The sequence below is a fragment of the Corvus cornix genome, chromosome 9 (genome assembly GCF_000738735.6).
Source record: "Corvus cornix cornix isolate S_Up_H32 chromosome 9, ASM73873v5, whole genome shotgun sequence".
Lineage (NCBI taxonomy): Eukaryota > Metazoa > Chordata > Aves > Passeriformes > Corvidae > Corvus > Corvus cornix.
In genome coordinates, this window is record NC_046339.1 from 17,118,714 (window position 1) to 17,138,226 (window position 19,513).

At 39.2% G+C, this 19,513-nt stretch overlaps 1 protein-coding gene across 2 annotated transcripts in view; it reads left to right on the forward strand.

The window, feature by feature from the left end:
• Nucleotides 1-19,513, forward strand: part of CUL3 (cullin 3) — a 75,667-nt gene that overhangs the window by 27,638 nt on the left and 28,516 nt on the right. The window contains exons 1-2 of one of the 2 annotated variants that reach the window (XM_010406019.2): nucleotides 10,363-10,567; nucleotides 17,916-18,029. The exons of the other annotated variant lie outside the window; for it this stretch is intronic. Of the exons in view, the coding sequence (XP_010404321.1) occupies nucleotides 10,370-10,567; nucleotides 17,916-18,029 (312 nt within the window). The 5' untranslated portion in view covers nucleotides 10,363-10,369. Of the gene's footprint in view, nucleotides 1-10,362; nucleotides 10,568-17,915; nucleotides 18,030-19,513 lie in introns of those variants that run through there. 2 annotated transcript variants of the gene reach the window in all.

Genomic DNA, 19,513 nt, shown 5'->3' on the forward strand with positions numbered 1-19,513 from the left:
CAAAGAACTGGTTGAGGGGTTGGGAGAAAACTTCCCCTGGTGTCATTTCCTCACAGAAGGTACCATTGTTAACATAACCCCAAAAACATGTGCTCAGTGTGTGATAGCTGTTTATCCATGTGCCCACATTCCGGAGGAAGTTAAAAACCCATGAATTCCTCACCTTCTCGACCCATAACGCAAGCTGGATAACAGCAATGGTAGCCTTAGTCAGAGGACCCATATTCAAGTAAGGAGCTGCAAAGGGGAAGAATATAGCCACGGCCACATGCCACCCAAACCAGGGTAAACTAGACCACATAGTGCTGCCTAACAAGGTTCCAATATCCAGCACACAAAATAAAGTTATCGAGGAACTGTTATTCCTTTTTCACCTCTATCTCTTAATGCCCTCAGGCCCCACGTTGGGCGCCAAGATCTGTCTCGGTTTTGAAAGACAGGTGTCTGCTAAGGAAGGCAGAGGCCCCCCTTGAAGTGGCAGATATAACCCCTTTTCCCTCCAAGTTATTATATTTTGAAATCAAGAGCCTTTAGGCGAAGATGTGGGAAATAGGAATAACAGTTCTTTACTCTATATATATATATGTATATAACCAGTCAAACAAAACAACAACCACTATGGCAGTAACAGCAATCACAAACCCAGTGCCAGCCTTCTCGGCTGTCAGGCTATTTCCCCTCGGGTGCAGTTCCGCTCGCAGCCGGCAGGGGCGCTGGCGGCTCCCGGTGAGCAGGGCAGGTGCGATGGTTCCTCCGCGGCTGCAGGGGGCGCTCCGGAGCGAGCTCGGGAAACCCGCGGCTCTGGTGCCCTGGGATCCCGGGAAGGGATGGAACAAAGGCTTCACAAACCCCTGGGCAGTTGATCCCGGGCTCTCAGGAACAGCAGGCTGAAACGGCAGGGACGGACGCAAATCCCGGGTGGCAGGCGAGATGTATCCAGATGGGAGAACCCCACGGAGGCCCAGGCAGGCAGGGCGAGCAGGGCTACAGCGTAGCGAAAGCTCAAAGCAGCAGCGGAGCAGGGCAGCCACAGCCCGGTCTCCAGCAGGGCAGGGAAAGCGGCTTTTGGGGTCCCGGCGTTGTTTCCAGCAGGAAGAAAGAACGGCCAAAAAGAAAGAAGCAGCAGCTCCTTTCTCTGCAGCTTCTCTCTCCGGACGCTCCGAGCGAAACTCCCCCCACACCCAGGTGTAGACAAAAGAGTAGCCAGGCCCGCCCCACTCCCCTTTTTGTCTTTCTTAAGTACAGCTATTTGTCCCCTAGCAACATGCATATGGGAGAAAATTCCTTTAACAGGAAAAAAAACTAAGACTAAACTAAAACCCCAACACCTTGTTAGTGTGAAGTGCTCTTGGGTAATGAGTTGTTTCATTGCAGGTGTTTTATAGTCCTCCATTTTCAGGTGCTGTAGTAATGAGCACTGTAGAAATGTCACTGAATGTTTTTGAAAGAGCCTTGGTTCATAATACAGACAATGTCACTCTTTTGGCTGTATAAGCACTTCCATTCTATATCAGTGTCAACTATCTTTTGAGCTAGAATTTCCTAGATTTAGCCTCTTATCAGTTCAGTTCTTTAGAAGCTTGAACAAAACCAATTGTTTTCTTTTAAATACAATTTTTTTAAAAACAAGTTTCATAATGTGATGTCAGGTGGGCAGAAGCTTGCATCACGGCAGGGGAGATTTACTCATTTACAGCTAATACCTTTTGATATTTGAAAGGCATTTAGATTTGTCTGCACATGCTGGGGAAAAAAAAAGATGTTATGAAAACTTGGATTTCTGTATTTTAATTAAACACTATTCTGCTATCCTCTTTGGGCAAAGCATGCAACTGTAGAATCAAGTCTTTAGTGTAAATAGTAGCATCTTAGAAAGTTTATGTTGAAAAGAACTTAATTTTGGTGTGTTTTCTTTGCTTTTCCTCAGTATCCAGTCCTGTTGGAGGACAACATCCATTAATCCTTGCTGAATTAAGCATATGTTTATTTCAAGCATTGGGTTTTGTGGGAAGTAAGTAGAAGGCAGATGAGTGTGGAAGAGACAGAGTTAAGCTTTGTGTGAGTGATCACAGATGCAGATGGTACCAACTTTGATTATCCCAAGTTTTTACTTAATCAACTGATGCAGTTTTTATAGAGAACCTTGAAGACTGCTCTGGGTGAATCCATATATGCCAGTAAGTGGATGAAAAATGAGATTGGTGAGCCAGCATTCATTTTTCATTGGCCCACTCAGACAAGTAATATTCTGCTTTTGTCTGTATTAATGAGAGTTCTTTTTATCTGTATTAACAGAGTGATTGAAGGTGGATTTTGTACGTTGTACATCATAAATTGCAAAGTGAACTCATAAGTTGATTTTTGGGGAGTATAACATAGTTTGTAGTTTCTCATTAGTGTGGGATAGTGTTGGGAAAGTATGTAAAGGTCTGTAAGAGGAAAGTTGTCTCTGTTCACAGAACCACTACTGTGTAACTATGTGTTTCAGTTTATTTGTTTGCCTCTTCAGAGTGTCTCCGTTTTTTGCATTTTTTTAAAGAAATGAAACAAAAGCTTTATTTATCTTTTGCCTTGTGTTTATCTGGTAAGTGATGGCTGCTCAAATTTACATAGTTCATAGTCTTAGTTCAGATGAAGCAGGTGTTTGGGAGGAGTCGTTTTTCTAAATTTTCTCCCCTTCAGCATTTTATGTTCCATAGATTTGCAGGACTAAAGATGAGGAAGGGCAAAAATTTGGGAAAAACAAACTGTGTTAAAGGGAAGTTGAAATAGAGAAGAGAGGTATGTTGGCAGTTCAAGATTAGTCTCATTCTTCTGAATTGGTTCCTAAAATATGAAAGATAAATGAGTATCTGATCCTTAATTTTGTTCAGTTGCCTAAACATGTCAAAACTGTTGCTGCAGTATTACATGTTCTATTAAAGACTTGTTTTAAACTTTTCATATAGGCTGTTAAATGTTGCTGTAGTGTAATGAAACTCCTGTTAGGCCTAGCTACTATGCAGGCAAATGTTAGATTTTGAGAGAAGAAACAAATCTATTTCCCTGGGATTTACTATTAAAGCAAGTTCTTGGAGCGTATTACATTTTGCTGTAAAGCTTAAAACCAAGCAGCCAACCCCCTTTCCTCTTCAAGCCTCTACCCCAAAGTAGCACTTTTTTCGTGAAGAGACTAGCATGCTCTGAGACAGTGCCTTGGAGGTAAACCAAAGCTGTCAATCATTGTGTGGGAGGTGACTCCTTCTCTTAAGGAGCAATCACTTTTAGGCTACTTAACCCATCTGCCCCGTGCTGGCAGAACGGCTTTTCAGTGCTGCCGAACCAATTCAGGCAAAGTGGAGAAGGAACGGGTTTCGCCTGAAGCTCTTGGATGTTTCAGTTGAGGAGGACTCCTCTTTGATTTAATTGCATGTTCTGCTTGCTTCTGCTGAGTAAAGCCTGGGAAGGAGAGGTGGGGTATTCCAGTTCCTGCATTTTTATTACTGGTTAAGTATTGTCATGGAGCCCTGCCTGCAGAGGCTCAAGCCTTTCTGAGGGTGAGACTAGAGTTGATTCTTCCCTTGGCCTTTAGAGGATTTCACTCAGCACTGGTTATTCAGCTCATTTTCTGAGCCTGGAATGGAACATGGTGCAGGCTGTGAATCTTCCCTGCAGGAGGAATCTGGATAAGTTTATTGTAGGATTTGTCCACCCAAACAAGGGCAATGCTTGAATATCAATGGAAGAGTGAAGAACAAAACACAGATACTAAAAATTGTGTCAGTATTTAATCTTGTAAATGACAACTGGCAGATGTCATAAGCAAGCCATAGGCATTGATTCCTCCCACCACACACACCCTCTGAGGGAGTATAATAGTGTAATGGACATTTCCTGACACTCCTTAGGAGATGTGGATAATACTCTGTTGTCATCTTTGATTGTTGCTAAAGGTCACCTAGGAGCAAAAGGTGTCCTACTTGTTAGGACAGTTTTGGTAGCACATTTATATGATTTCCCTGTGACTCTTGACAGGTGTCCTAAGATTAATAGCCCAGATTCAGGAGAAGAGCAGTGAGACAGGGTGCCCCTTACTTTCTTCATGCTCCTTCTCTTAGCTTCCAGTCATGTTTTTGGTGTGTCACAGTCAACCTGTTCAGATAACACTGTTGAGGACCTTTGTGGAACTTTGTGTGTGGTGGTTTTGGTTGTTCAGAGATCAGTTGATTTTTTTTTTTTTTTTTTTTGGTGGGAGAGTGTGTGTAGCCCATGCATCCTCTTCCAGATACTCATCATTACATAGTGAGGAAAACTTCAGAACTCAGAAAAGTGTGGATATTGAGCTCTCCATTTGACATTAATAGGAGTATATTTTATCTTTTCTGTAGTTGAAAAAAATGTAGTTCCATATGCCATTTTCCAGAGATATTCTTGGAGCAAATGCTAGACAATATATCTCTGTCATTGTAAATTCTTGTCTTTTAAATTAACAATATTCAAAGGGTTTATAAAAATTCAAATAGTGATTAGGTTCTGAGGCAGGAAATGTGCTGCTCTTGCCCTTTTCTGGGTAACCTCAGCCAAACTTCATCCAGAATGAAGGATAAAGGCTAAGGATACTGAGTTATTGTGTAACAGACTATTTAATACCATCTTGATGAATATCCTGTCTTGCAGTGGAAGGGAAGACTGTTGGTGACAATCTCCTTTGCCTCTTGGACTGCACCCCTGTGGTGGCAGTTTTAGATGACAGCTGTCGGACCCTTCTTGTTTTTTCTGCTGAGGGATAGGAAATGGGGGAGTGAGAATAGGTTGCAATTATTAGGTGGAAGTGTTACTCCCAGCACTGCTAGCTAACTTGAATTGTTGGTATCCACTCACTTCCTTCAAGGTAGAGAACATAAACACTTGTATTCTGTAATTTCAGTTGGTTCTTGTCCCAGTGCTCCGTGGTATTAGACCTGTGAAGGATGTCATGGAAAGGAATGAGGCAGATGGTTGCTTTCTTTGAAGACTTTGAGAAGCCTTGTTCTGCAGTAATCACTTTCAGATTGATGTGTTTCACCTGCTGATGTGTAGAATCGTGATAAACACTCTGCAGCTACGCAGTAGAAAAACTGAGTAGTAGTGTTTGCAACCTTTTTAACAGTAAAAATGTCCTGCAAGTGTGTTGACAGTCTGTTAAAACTTCTGAGATTTAACAATGGCTGTTTGGTCTGAGATCTTTGTGGGAACTTTATGGAACTTGTCTAGAAATTTCTTCTGCAAGAAGGATGAGAAGCTGTGTCTGGTCACTAGTCTTGAGAGTACTGGTTTGTGTGTCGCTGTTGCTGGTGGATACTCCTACTGACACTCTGTAGGATGTTTATTTACCTCTTTCTCACTTCTTTTTTAACCACCTCTTGTTAAGAAAACTAAATAGCTACTTTAATCTGGTGTAAACGATCAAGAGTTCAGCAGGCTCTTAGCAGCTTACTCCTGTAATTTTTCCTTGCAATTTACAGCATTTCAAGCATGGTTATATAAGAGGAGCAAGCTCTGTAGTGTTAAGGGCAAAATGGTGACAAGATAAAACAACTGACAAGAATATGGAATGAAGTTGTGTTCAGAGGAATCTGTTGTAAAAGTTAAAATAAATAGAATGGAAATTATTCCCCAAAGCATTTATTTCTCTGTAAAGTAATATGGATTTCCAGCAGCAGGTATGTTGGGTGTTCCTGCATCTGGGAGTTTTAGTGTTGTTTTTTGACTGTAGTTGGTATAAGCTAGGGAACGAATGCCAGGTTCTACTGGTGACCACAAGTTATTTTGTTGCTCACCTTTGTTATCCTACAATGCATTTCCGTTGGAAGACTGGTACAGGCAGTTTGAAAAGATCACATTTACTCAGGAAGCCTTGGTTTTCCGGCTTCCTCAGCCTACAGCTGTAATGTGTATCACCAGATCACCCAGTGGGTTGAGGTTGGAAGGCACTTCATGAGGTCATGGTGTCCTCCCCGCTGCTCAAGCAGGGTCACCTAGAACTGATTGCTCAGGACTGTATCCAGATGGCTTTGGAATATCTCCAAGAATGGAGACTCTGCAGCCTCCCTGGGCAACCTGTGCCAGTACCTGGTCACCCACTCAACAAAAAAGTTTCCATGATGTTCATGAGGAATCTCCTGTGTTTGTGCCCGTTGTATCTGGTCCTGTCACTGGGCACCACTGCCCAGGCTTGCTCCCTTTCCAGTACACCCTTCCTTTGGATTTTACATACACTGGTTTGATCCCTGCAGGGTTGCTCTAGAGGCTGACTCTAGAGGGTCGTTTGTGGCCTTTCACTGGACTGTCTCCAGTATGTTCACATCTCTCTTATACTGGGGAACCCAGAACTGGGCACAGTGCTCTACATGTGTCTTTTCAGTGCTGAGTAGAGCACAGTGCTGAGCAGTGCCCCCTCTTGGCCTGCTGGCAACTCTTCCAAATGCAGCCTAGGATACCATTAATCTTCCTTGCCTCGAGGGCCCATTGGTTTGTCATTAACTTGATGTCCACCAAGAGCCTCAGGTTCTTTTCTGCCAAATCTGCTCTCCAGCCATTTGGCCCCAGCAGGCATTATTAATGCATGGGGTTGTTCCTTCCCCCTAGGAATGGGATGTTGCACTTCCGGTTGAACTACATGACTAGAAGGGGGCGGATAACATTTTGTATAAAGTTACATGTTAATCAGAAAACAATCAGAATTGCTGTTTGCTTGTTCCGATTGAATGCTGGCAGGTTACTCAGAAGAGGTGGTGCCTGTGAGCTTCTAGGAGGGAGAGGCTGAGAAGTCTCTTCAGGACTGTTACCAGCTTTACCTGCTTTACAGGTGATAATGGCAATAGATTGCTGACAGTGTTTATTTGACTTGATTTTAATGTGGTAGACAAACATTGTTAAAGGAAGGGGCTTGAGTGTCTCTGATCCTGCACTGTGGAATAAAGGACCTTTTGAGTCCTTTGCAGTCTCTTTTTTGTGAAATGATTGCACTTTCATGTACACTGACATTTTAGTCTAATTTCCTCAAGATGTACTTGTGCTACACTCTGAGTTCAGATGTTTGTGCTCGAGTTGCATCTTTGAATCATTAGCATTTGGGCAGCAGTGTGTGGAAGTTTTCCAGCCAGTGGCTTCTTATAAACAGCTCTCTCTCCTGCCAATAACAGACTTGGTTGCTTTCCCGTTCCCCAAGAAAGGTAATGTTCAGATAAGCGCGAGTACGTTAACACATTTCCTCTGCTTGGATACTGGCTTCTTAACTATCTTGGTGAATCTGGGTGTAGACACTACTGAAATTACTGGGATTTTCCTTCTGAAGGCCTTTCCAAACATGTGTGGTTTTTTCAAAGACCAGCAGAAGCAGCAGTCTGGGTTCTGCTTAAATCTGCAAGAATACAGGACGCAAGCAAGGCAACTGTGTTCTAGCTGTGGATTTCCCTTCTAAAATATAACTATTAGAAGAAATCTGGGAATGAACACAGGAAAACATTGGGGCTCTGATCTTGTATTTGTGGAAGTGGATCACTTACAGACTTTGTTGCTGGGGATCTAGAGAGTTGCATAAATCTTCATTGTTGGGTCAGACTGGGGGATTAGGATCGCAGTTCTGTTTTCAGAGATGCTTTTGTAGAGAATTCTGAAAAATGCCAGTGTTCCAGCAGCATCAAAAACTTACTGGTTATTTGTTTGGATTTTAAATCTGCCTACAAGCCTGATTTAAGGAATGAGAAAGAAAAAGAGATAAACCTAAGAGTTAAATAATCCAAGAATAGATTTAGTCATTGCAATTCTTGCATACCCTTGAGAATACAGGAAGACCTCTTCTGCTGAAATGCTAAACAACTTTTCAGCATCAAAGAGGAAATAATACATTTTTTCTCAAACTTTACTGCAGTGACTTTCTGCCAAGTAGAATGGAATTATTTAAAGTATTAGGAGTCTTTGCTTTGTTAGAAAACACTGCTACAAACAAGTTAGTTATGCTAGATCTTTTTGGAAGGCAGTGCTCTTCTAACTTGATACCCTAGAACCTGAGCAAACCTGTTCCCATACAACCTCACAGATGTTAATCTGAGTCAGAAGCAGAATAGGAAGCTGCATTGAAAAGCAGAGTTTTTAATGCTTAATCCTAAAAGGTAATAAGATAATTTTATAATACTTTTTCATATATTTCTGCGTATTTATCCTATGGAGATGTGTACTCCTTAAAATTACCTTCTGTGGATCTTTCTTGTGCTTTCAGAGTAGTTCGTGGTGTGTCAATTTTTAAGTGGCAAAGAGCTCTGTTTTCTTGTTTGTATTCAGGGACTTGTGAGGAAATAATGTTGCAATCATTCCTTCATCTTTTTAATAGCATTTGGATTAAGAGTACAAGAATTAAACAGTTTACTTTTAGCTTTTTGCTGAATGGATCTGAATTATCAGATGTGCTGCTTTATCTCTCTATGTAGCATACAGAGATGTTCACTGTGACCAACCCAGGAACAGGACCACTGTAAAACCTCTGCAAACTGGTGCACAGTGATTTGCCTGGTTTATACAGATCATACCTTTTCTTAGAATACAGTGTGCAATTAAGTTGCAGTTGAGATAAGAAGGTTGTGTTGACTGAGAGTTTTTTGATTAGCAAGGGGAGTCTCTGCTTTGTTTGAAAACAAAACCTTGGTTTTTTGAAAGGAAAGCTGAAAAGCTTTTACTTGGATTGCTGTCTGCAACTCTAAATGGTTGCCTTCATTATCAGTACGTGTAAAATTGCTGGTTCAGGAAGGCTGTAGAAAATAACTTCCCTGAAGAAGCACCAATGTAGCAAATGCAAATTAAAACCAAAATTACTGACGTTTTAATGCTGTGCATAGCAGAATGAGGAAGAACTGTGGAGGGACCTGTGACATTCCATCCACCATTCCTCTGTTACTTTGAGGCTTGGCTTTTAGGAGATAGGGAGCTAAAATTTTTTCAACGTGTTTGTGATTTTATTTTGGTTTTGCTTTTTGATATATAATGACACTTCTTAAGTTTGGGGTGCATAGAGTTTAGTAGTCAAGTGGATCTGGTATCAGAGGAGTGGAAAAAGTAGCCATAGGATTATTTTTATAATAAAAAGCCTTGTTTTTAACCAAAACTCCAAAAGATGAGCAGGATAGAAGATGGTGTGTCTTGTTTTGATTTTATTCAGAAGCCCATTCCCTTCCAAGGAAGTGAATGGCTTATCTTTATTGTGAGCTGTATTGTTATTTATCATGCCTAGAAAACTTGATATGATATTTTGAAAACAGATGTTAAAATATACTTGGAATGAAAAAAATTCTGCTAAATAATTGTGTTTGATTACAAATGCAGTCAATCTAGTCTTCGTATCTTTCCCCTGTTCACTTAGTGTGTTTTGGTGGAAGGAGGAGAGGTAGATTAGAGCTGGTCATGATTTTCCTCTATAATGTCATACTATTATTCTTTATTCTTTTAATACTTTCAGTTCCTATTTTCAAGGCTACTTTGACAGTATTGATAGACTCCGGGATATTTTCACTTCCCATAGTAATTCTGGCAACAGCAGCTTTTTCCCCTTCTCTCTTCAGCCGTTTTCTTTAGCTATAAAATGGTAAATCAGTTCCTGGTTCTGTATAAACTAAACCAAACTTAGCTTTAAACATTGCTTTTTAAAGTGCTTCAGTTTAAAAGTGTTTGGGGTTTTTTTTTCATTTGGGCGATGAAACTTGGCTGAATCACAGACTTTAAGCAATACTGACGTCTGATTTTTTTTTTTTTTGCTACACTTACTTGCAATCCCAGATACTGCTTTATCTATAAAACATCATATACTGAAGCACCTTTGCATTGGTAAAGCAGTGCTGTGAAATGATTCTCACTAAGTACTAGATAGAAGTTTGCTGTTGTATTGAGACTATTTCTTGTAAGAGTTTCTCTCCTCTGAATCGTTCTTTTTTCTTTCTTTTCATGTATTTACTGAAGTTTACAGCATTTGAATAACAGATTAAGCAGTACAGATTATGAGGTGCCAAATACTGTATTAATATGGAATGAGAGTTAAATATCTATCAGTGTTAACACTGTGGAAGAAGAGTAGGGAAGAGACTCATGTCCACGATTACCTGCCTTTCCACCTGCAAAGGCTCTGGAGTTGGATTCTGGGGATTTCCAGCTCTGATATGAAAAACCATTAAACGTTTACAAATTACAATTTTTATAAATATTCCTTGAAATCTGTACTAGTTTCATAAATACTGTTTTTCTTTTAATAAAGTTTGGGACATCTTGTGATAATGGAATCAACAAGATGGGGCAGAACAATTACCTCATTATCTATATTCTTTTTTCTTGTTCTAAACAGTAATGTAATGTTTTGTTTTTACAGATGACTATGGATGAGAAATATGTGAACAGCATTTGGGATCTTCTGAAAAATGCAATCCAAGAGATTCAGCGTAAGAACAATAGTGGTCTCAGTTTTGAAGAGCTGTATAGAAATGCTTATACGATGGTGTTGCATAAACATGGTGAGAAACTCTACACTGGACTAAGAGAAGTGGTCACTGAGCATCTAATAAACAAGGTTTGTCCATTTATGAATTAAAATAGAAGTGTTTTATATGGAAGAATTCTGAACAGTTACTTAAATGACAGAAAATCTAACTTTACTATGTTACCTTGTGTTGCAGTTGTGTAGCTTCTGTCAAAAATGGTAGCATGGAGCTAATATCAAGCTCAAATGATTTCATGTTCCAGGTACTGTTTGTTATAAGTTACTGATGGAAGGCAGACCATAGGAAGCGCTTGAAAATGTGTAACAGGAAACAACTTTTTTTGAAGAAAAACTGTTAAGACCTGATAATTTTTTTTTTTTTAAGATTTGTGGCATTTTTGATGGCATTTTGTGACGTTCTTAGGCCAAATTTTGTGTTGTTTGCCAGTCAGTTTTTTCATCTGTGGAACAAAATAAATACTAATGTAACAGCTTGTTTGTTATGGGCTAATGAACTAATTCACAAGTTAATGAGACAGTTGTGCTGGGATTATGCTGTTTGAAGAGGTGGTAGGCACTGTTCAAAACCAGCAGCTCAGCAATAGCAAAAGTCTTGAGTGCCATGGCAGCCTTTGCAAAACCATGTAAGTCAGTCAAAATGACATGCAGAAACTTTCTGTTTCTGAAGATGTATCATCTGAGAAAAGGAATCTTCAGGTCTTGTGTTAAACCATGGAATCAACCTCTTTAGTCTTTGAGAGAAGTTTAGAATTGATTAATAAATATGTAAGTGGAAAAAGTTAACACTCACTTTTTAGGACTCCAGATAATATTTAGTGGCAGTAGGATTCTAAGCCTATCGGAGATGCCTGCCTTACTCCTCATGGAAACATCCATAGCAGGGAGATACGTGTCCACTTTGATCCCATATACTGGCTGTGGGTTCAGATGGAGTATCTGAGTTTTTGTCCTGTTTTTACAAGATCTGAGAAGGAAAGTCAGAGACCATCATGTGTCTTGGATGATTACTTCTGGCTGAATTACAGAGAATGGATGGGAGATTTACGGCTAAATAATGCAGGGTGCTTGGGGACTTTTTCGTGCATTCCAACCGGAGTTACTGCTGTGGCAGAGAAATGTGTTATTTCTTTTCTACAATCTTAGTTTTCAAAGGTGTGGTCCAGACAAATACAGTCTGAAACTGCTTTGAATGTGGGGCTTTTTTACTGTTTGTGCCAGAGGAGACATCCTCTATGAAGTATGAAGTGGCTAAATAATTTGCAGTTCTTTTCTATAATTGTAGCACATCTGTGACTCTCAAACACTTCTGGTTTCATTATCTGTGCATTCATAATCTGTACTATTCATATAAAATGTGGCAAATGGCTGAGGCTTTTTGTGCGTTGTTCTTGTATGTGCCTATGCACTTAATAATCATGACACTAAACTTTTATTATTCCTAGGCTTTAGTTTATCCCGGTTTAATTTGAGGGGGGTTTTTTATCTTTGTTCCTATGTATTCTGCAACTTATCTTATTTCCTAGCTATTTTGTATATTTTAAATTACGCATTTGCAGAATTAATTATTCTGAAGTGCTGATTGTGGCAGGCTGACAAAAGAGCAGAAGATTCTGAGTTTGTACTTTCAGTGCAGAGGCTGAGGGGACTTGCACAGATAGCAGTGTAGAGAAGTGACTTTCTGATACTTAATATTCCTGTATCTGATGCTTTAAAAAAAATCTTCTCTATCTGATGATCTAGTATTCTGATCTTTAATGTGATTAATCAAATTATATTCATATGTGCGGGTAACATAAAAATAGATGACCAAAGCTTTTTGAAAGGCTAACTGAGTTTTAGTAGTTAATTGCTGTAGAGTTAAAGAGGCTGAATTATTCTGATGATGCCAGCCTATAAATTAAATAATCCAAGGAAAAGACTGAAAAAAATGTGACTTATGCCAAAAATTTCTGAACAATAACAAAAACTTATATAGAATCAAAGCTACTGTTTGTCCCTTTTGAATGTTTGCTTAGACACGTTATTTTGAGGCACTTACAGATGGAAGTATGGGGATAAAAAGTGCATTGTTTATCAAGAATAGGATCAGTTCTATAATGACATCTTATGTTTGTGCCATTAGTACTTGTTGTAAGATAGATAAAAGTTTTGTTTAACCTCACATTTTTTTCATAGAAATTTTAGCAAAATCTTTTATGTTCGCTGTCTCTTTCCAAGAGCAATTCTCTGGTAAATTTTAAGTAGCTAATGAACAATAAATGCTCTCATCACAAGTCTTCATAAGACTTCTATTCAGAGAATCAGTGATGGATGCTGGAATTTAGAAGAGGGGAATTTTGCCAACTGAAATATTGTTCATTAAATTTCGTAATTTTTATAAAAATGGAAGTGTTCTCAGATGAATAGATTTTACTGAAGAACTATACTCAGTTCAGGGAGCACTGCTGAGGAGCCAACCCCAAATTTGAAATTGCATTAATCATTGAGTCACAGTTGTCATTTGCTGCCCACATCTCCGTGTTATCTTTTTAGAAAAAAATCTGTGTTCCTGTGGTATTCCAGTCATGCTGGTTAATTTACAATAGATGAAGAGACTAGGTAGAGGCAGTGTGTATGTTCAGTTGTTTTTACAAGTAGTTTTAAAGCTTGGAAAGCACAAGCCTTCATTTTTGGCTAGGCACGGTTAAGAATTGTATTTGTGCTTTATGCTTATTTAATTGCCAGGTGAAAGTTGTGCTTATTCAGCGTTTTAATTAATAACCAAACGCTAATGAGAAGTATTTAACTTCTCAACAAGAAAACATTATACAGTGCACTGTCTTTACAGCTTGTTTAATTGTAAATAAAATAATAGGTGCAAATATGATCAAGACAAGATGATGCAAGTGAGGTACTATCAAGTATGCTTGGTTTTAGACTTGCAGACCCCAATGGTTTGTAGTTCCAAATCACCAGGTTCTGGCTGTGTGATGACGGCACTAGTGAGCCAGGTATTCTGCATCACTGAGAGAAGTCAGCTGTCTTGAACTATCCTGTTTTTACTGTGGGGTAAGAACATGCTAAAACTTGTCCTTACCTGTGTACTGACATCATTATTTTTAAGTATAGTACATGTAGAGCTATTTAAAAATACTGTTGAATTTTGAAAGTATTGAAACTTTTCATCTTAATTCAAGTATTTAATTCCTGTGCATTTGGTACTTCACAGATTTCTCCCTTTCTTGCCCATTGACAATCTTGTAGTTTGATGTGGATGGTCTTCCTTCACACTTCTCAAGCCTAGTCTTATTACTTCACACAAATGTTGTTAAGTGTTTTTAAAACACACAGAGCTTAGTTTACTCCTCTCTAAACCATTGGATGATAAGCAACATCATTTGTGTTACAGTAAAAAAAGAAGCTGAAGTTAAAAAGTTTACAGGATAATATTTTTAATGTTCCTTTTATGCGTAAATCAGTGGGGTCCAATGAGGTGCAGCCCAGAGTCCTGAGGGGAATTGGCTGATGTAGCTGACAAGCCACTCCGTGATATTTGAGAAGTCATGGCAGTCAGGTGAAGCTCCAGGTGACTGGAAAAGGGGAAACATTGTACCCGTCTTTCAAAACTGTAGAGAGGAGGAACCTGGGAGCTACAGCCTGTCAGCCTCACCTTTGTGTCTGGGAGGATCATGGAACAGATCCTAGGAGCTATGCTAAGGTACATGGATGACAGGGAGGTGATTTGGGCAAGTCTTTCACTAAGGGCAAGTCTTGCCTGGCCAGCACAGTGGCCTTCTATGAAGAGTGACCACATAAGTGAATTACAGATGTAATTTCTCTAGATGTCCATAAAGCTTTTGACATGGCCCCCCAAAACCTTCTTTTGTCTAAATTGGAAAGAGAGAGATTCAATGAGTGGAGTTAAATGGATAAGAAATTGGTTGGGTGGTTGCACCCGTTGGCTGTGGTCAATGGCTCAGAGTCCCGATGGCCATCAGTCCCTCAGGGGTCTGTCCAGTACCTGCTATTTCAGAATAACAGTACAGGCAGGCATGTGAGAACACATTTGGTCAGGAGGGCACAGAGCTGGTCATGGTGGCAGTGTTCAGTGCAGAAGGAATGCTGTGGGGTGCTTGTGCAGGTATAGGCTGAAAGAAGTGTGTCTACTCTGGGACTTAAAAAGTTATGTCTGGGATTCTTTGCAAGCTTTAAAATTTGCTCTTACTGTTGCAGAGAAAAGGAAGAGATGAGAGTCATCTCCATCAGGGAGTTTGAAATATTTCCATAACATCAATGAAATAGGGAGGAATGACATGAGAAGTTGTGTAGGAGGCAAATTATCTACTGAGCATTAGAGTGTACTGTGAGCCTGACTGACAATGTATGAAGTGTTATCTGCCTTTATATTCTCTTAATGATGTTTTCAGATGATCTTGAGCAAGTCTGCTATTATATGGAGGGCAAAAGGATGCGAGGGAATTGCTCAAAAGTACGTTACAGTGCAGAATCCTCAGTATTTCTTCAGTATTTGTTTTTTCCTTTCAGCAGTAGGATAGCAGCAGCAGGGATGAAGAGACATTTCTGGTAGTCAATCCATTAACCTACTTGGGACTCCTAAGGTTTTAGAATATTATCTTTTAGACAACTTGGATTTTTCTAAAAGAAATGATGGTAAAAGTTCTGAGAGCTTGAGGCCTTAGTTCAGAAAGTGCTGTTCTGTACTGCTGCTCCCCTCAGGAGGTTCTAGCTGTCTTTACAGTAGTAGAAATTACTTAACTGAACTATTTGTGCTGCTGCATCAGGCCAGGCACTGTAAGAAAGAAATAGTAGACCATAAGTCTTCTTTATGTACACTTAATAAAGAGTTATTTAAAGGTATTGAAAGCTTATGCCAACAAGCTACTCTTATTTGGGGGGAGGGTTCTGTATTTCCTGAAGAGCTGTATCCAGTATAAAATACAGTTGAGCCTGAAGTTATATGCAAGATTTCATCCTTGCTCCAACTGTAAGAAGATCTTACATATATTATGAAGCTGCTAATTTATTTTCAAGTGAATCTGTGAATGGACAGTCCTATTTAAGCTGGCTTTCCCTTCAATTTACTTTGTAACTGCAAATATTGTCACAGAAATCATTACCAGCTCAGCTCATTGAAAGTAATATTCTGCTGATAAAAATCTTTGAGACTGAAATTTTCTAAGGCTTTGGCAGTGTAGCAGCTGTGTCTCTTCTCTTGTTCAAAGAGTGTGGGCATACACATTTTTTTACTTCAGATCATTTATTCTACCAAGGTGGTGTGACTCTGCACCTTTGCACGGCTAAGATGTTTTGTGCATTATAGCAGTTTCCCTGTAGTATTGCTGAATTAATGGCCCATACAAGGAGTGTGTTGAACACTTGTTAACTAGAAAGTTTTTGTAAGCAATAATTTGCTTGGCAATAGTTTGGTTGCCTTTTGTAGCAGCTGAAGGAATGGCTTTCCAAACCTCTCTGCAGTTTAAAATAAACCTAGAAGAATGTCATTGAGAAGCTTCACAGGGAAACTCTGACGGTAGTTCTGTTGTACAGCACCCATTCCTGAATTTCAAGCCCATTTCCAGAAATCCACGTGGCATACCATATGGAGCAGAAGTGCCACTATTGCAGAGCATGCTGGTGTCTGCTTGGAAGCAGGTTGTCACTGCTACCTCGTGGCAAGTATCCACTCCTTTTGTTACCAGTTGGCCTGTGATTTGGCACTGGCTAGCCCAGCAGGATTAGTGTGATGGATGTGGGATGTGTGCAATTATAAAGCACACTGCCTCTGCATTGTTAAAATAAAGGGTATCATAAAATTGATCAATAACTACCCTTGGTTATTTGTGCTTATGATCTAATCATGCTTTGGTAAATTTTATCAGTGTGGATGAGCTACCAAATCATGTTTCCAATGTTTTTCCAAACTGACCAAAGAAGTGAAAGCAACCATGTCATGTTTGTTTCTCTTGTTCTGGGAGATTCTGCATATTCTTCACAAGTATGTCTGCTGAAGTTTTTAATGCATATTTGTTTTGGCTAAAAACTATGGAGATTGGGTGACAACAGAGCACACATTTGGGAGACAAGAGGGTAAATGATGATCGTGATCAGAAAGAATGAGGCAGCTAAGCAGTGCTTATGACTGCATATTTTGTTTTCCAAAAGCAAGGAAGAGGGCCTTGCTCAGGTCTGCAGAGTAGGTGTTTGAAGATATAAGAAAGCTTTGAACAACCTAGGCATACTTTTGTTGCCTGGATGCAGTAACAAGGTGAATATTACTGGGATTAGTTTCCAGAGCTTCTTGAGACCATTGTGTTGGATGATGTGCCATGCTCTGTCTCTAGTTTGCTCATCTGAGTTTGTGAGTGTATCTAGTAGTGTAGCAGACAGAATTGTTACCCTGGTTTGGCCTAATAACTTCATAAAACTGAAATGACAGAATGAGGCCTGTGGTTGAAGAGGTGGTTGCATGAGATGTTGGTGCAGCTTGTGGCTGCTTGGCATGTGTGTTTTGTTTCCTTGTATGATCCTCTGTACTGAAATTTACACTATCAGCCAAGTATCCATGCAAATCTATAAATGTGAATATTCTGTTTGGTTACAACAGCGGGCAGAATATATTTTGCATGTTATGTCTAAAGTCAATTCCCACATTTTGTTAACTCTGATACAATTTTTTTACATTCTTTGACATTAGTTTCAAGTTTGAGCACTGCAGTGTATGCCTACTGTGTAAAATCAAAATATGAAACTGGATGGGTTTTTTTATTAGTAGGGAGAGTAGTGGCAGAGAGGCATGAAGTCTGAAGTTGAGGAGACAGATCAACTTGCAAATTGAAAATAGATTCATAAAAAACAAAGATGACTTTCTTTTTTCTATGAATTCTTGTTGGTGGTATTAATGTAAGAGTCTGGTCTTCACAAAGCAATTGGTTCCTTTCAGAATTGTTGTTTCTATATCTTTATGCTATCTCAGCTTGTCTCTCTAAATGTCATTATGGCCCATTTTCCACCTGTACTTGTTCCTGTTTGTAGCATTTACTGCTGCTACCCAATGTTCTGAAATTACTTGTGATAGTAAAATTACCAGCAATTGAAACACTACAACACAGGAAATAAAAGCTTTGAGGAGTTGTCAAAGACTATTTTTAACATGTGAGATTTCAGGAATTCCTTTGAAATTTAAAACCCGTGTTTATTTTGTTTCTCTTGTTTTTAGCATAATTTTTCTTACTTATTTTTCCACAGAAGGGAAATAAGAGGTAGGGATAGTCAGCACCCAGGAAAAGCAAGAACTTTTTCGCACAATTCACATCCACAGAGGAGCAAGAATTTTTGTGCTGAAGCTAAGTTTAAGATTTAAATGCTGCAGGAGAAGCTGACTTGAGTTTATGTCAATGCATCTTTTTTTTTCCTGCAGGTGCGAGAAGATGTGTTAAACTCCTTGAATAACAACTTTCTACAAACACTAAACCAAGCGTGGAATGATCATCAAACAGCAATGGTGATGATTAGAGACATTCTGATGTATATGGTGGGTATTCTGCTATTTCACACATTTAACAGTGTAGTAAATTTACTCTTTGACAAATCCAAGCAAATAAACTAGAGGGGTGAAAACCAAGGCATGCTTACCAGTCTTTTTCCAAAGACTGCTCTCTGTCCCTTGTTTAGAATTTTTTGTGTGCATGCAAGACTGCTGCAGGCATTCGAAAAATTGTACTTGGATTCATCTTTTAGGTTATCTCATCACTTGAAAAATTGATCTAAAAAATAGTTGAACTTTGCAGTTCTTACAAAATAAGCTAGTCAGACCCATTCTGGCAGATTTTAGGTGTTTGTTCAGCTCATGATGTTTTCTTGCTGTGGAAAGTAAAGCCTCCTGAAACTTCAAGTGTAGTTGTTCTTTAAGCTTTAGGATGAAGAGGATAATTTGGGTACAGTGTGTGTCCTTGAATGTTGATTTCTGGTTGGATCCTTTGCTGTTCATGAAGAACTTGTGCAGAAGATTAAGCAGTGTACATAGAATGTGATCTTTGGCTGCATGCTCACAATTTCTTACCTGTAGCCAATGGAAAAGGCTTTTTTTTTTTAAGAGAGAGGGCCTGACATTTTTGTGTCTGGATTGTTATGCTTTAGATAGTTTGTATGTATTAAAATTCCCATAATGCTGGGGGTGTTCTAGGATGCAGAAGAATATTTTTGCTTAGCTTCTAGACAAAGGTTTTGACTTCAATAGGAAGTGTTGAGATGCTGTGTTCTTTGTGTAAATTTTTTTCCCTCCAAAATATCATCCTGAATATAATAATTGATTCAGTACTTGACAGTGAAGGACAGACAATAATGGACTTTTTTGGTCCAAAAAGCAGATTGACTGGAATTGTACTCTATTTGCTGAACAACTGGAGTTAAGATCTTGCCTTACTGCTGTTAAAGATCTCATGCTGTGACATTGACCACGTTTGTATTCAGTGTGAAATCCTCTTTGGTCAATAAGCTAGTACAAGTTAAATAATTTGGAGTAATTACAGAATCACAAACATAATTTTTTTAATGGATTTACTGGCCTTCATGTTGGGGAGTTGGTTTGTTTTATTTCAGTAGGTAAAAGACCACATATCAAAAAATAGAGTGCTGGATAAAATGCCTTCAGTGACACTGAATGATTTGTGTGTCTTATCATGCCAAAAGGCAGATGGACAGATTATTTTGAAGATGTACTGTCTTTGCTGTGAGAGATCCTGGACTCCTTGATCTGTTTGTGAAGGACAAATACAAATCAATTGCTGCTATGTGCATCTAGGCATATTCAAGAATAGGTAATGATTAGATTAATCTACCAAAGGTAGTGGTGAATTTTCAGGAAGGTTAGAAGATGGAATCCAGAGCTTTTAGGGGAGTGGCTGTTGTATTTTAGCCAAATATTATAGTTCAGCACAGGAGGTGCTGGATGGTCCAAAGTAATGGATAATGCAATGTTATCTGCTGCCCTTAAAATCAATACATTTCTGATCCTTC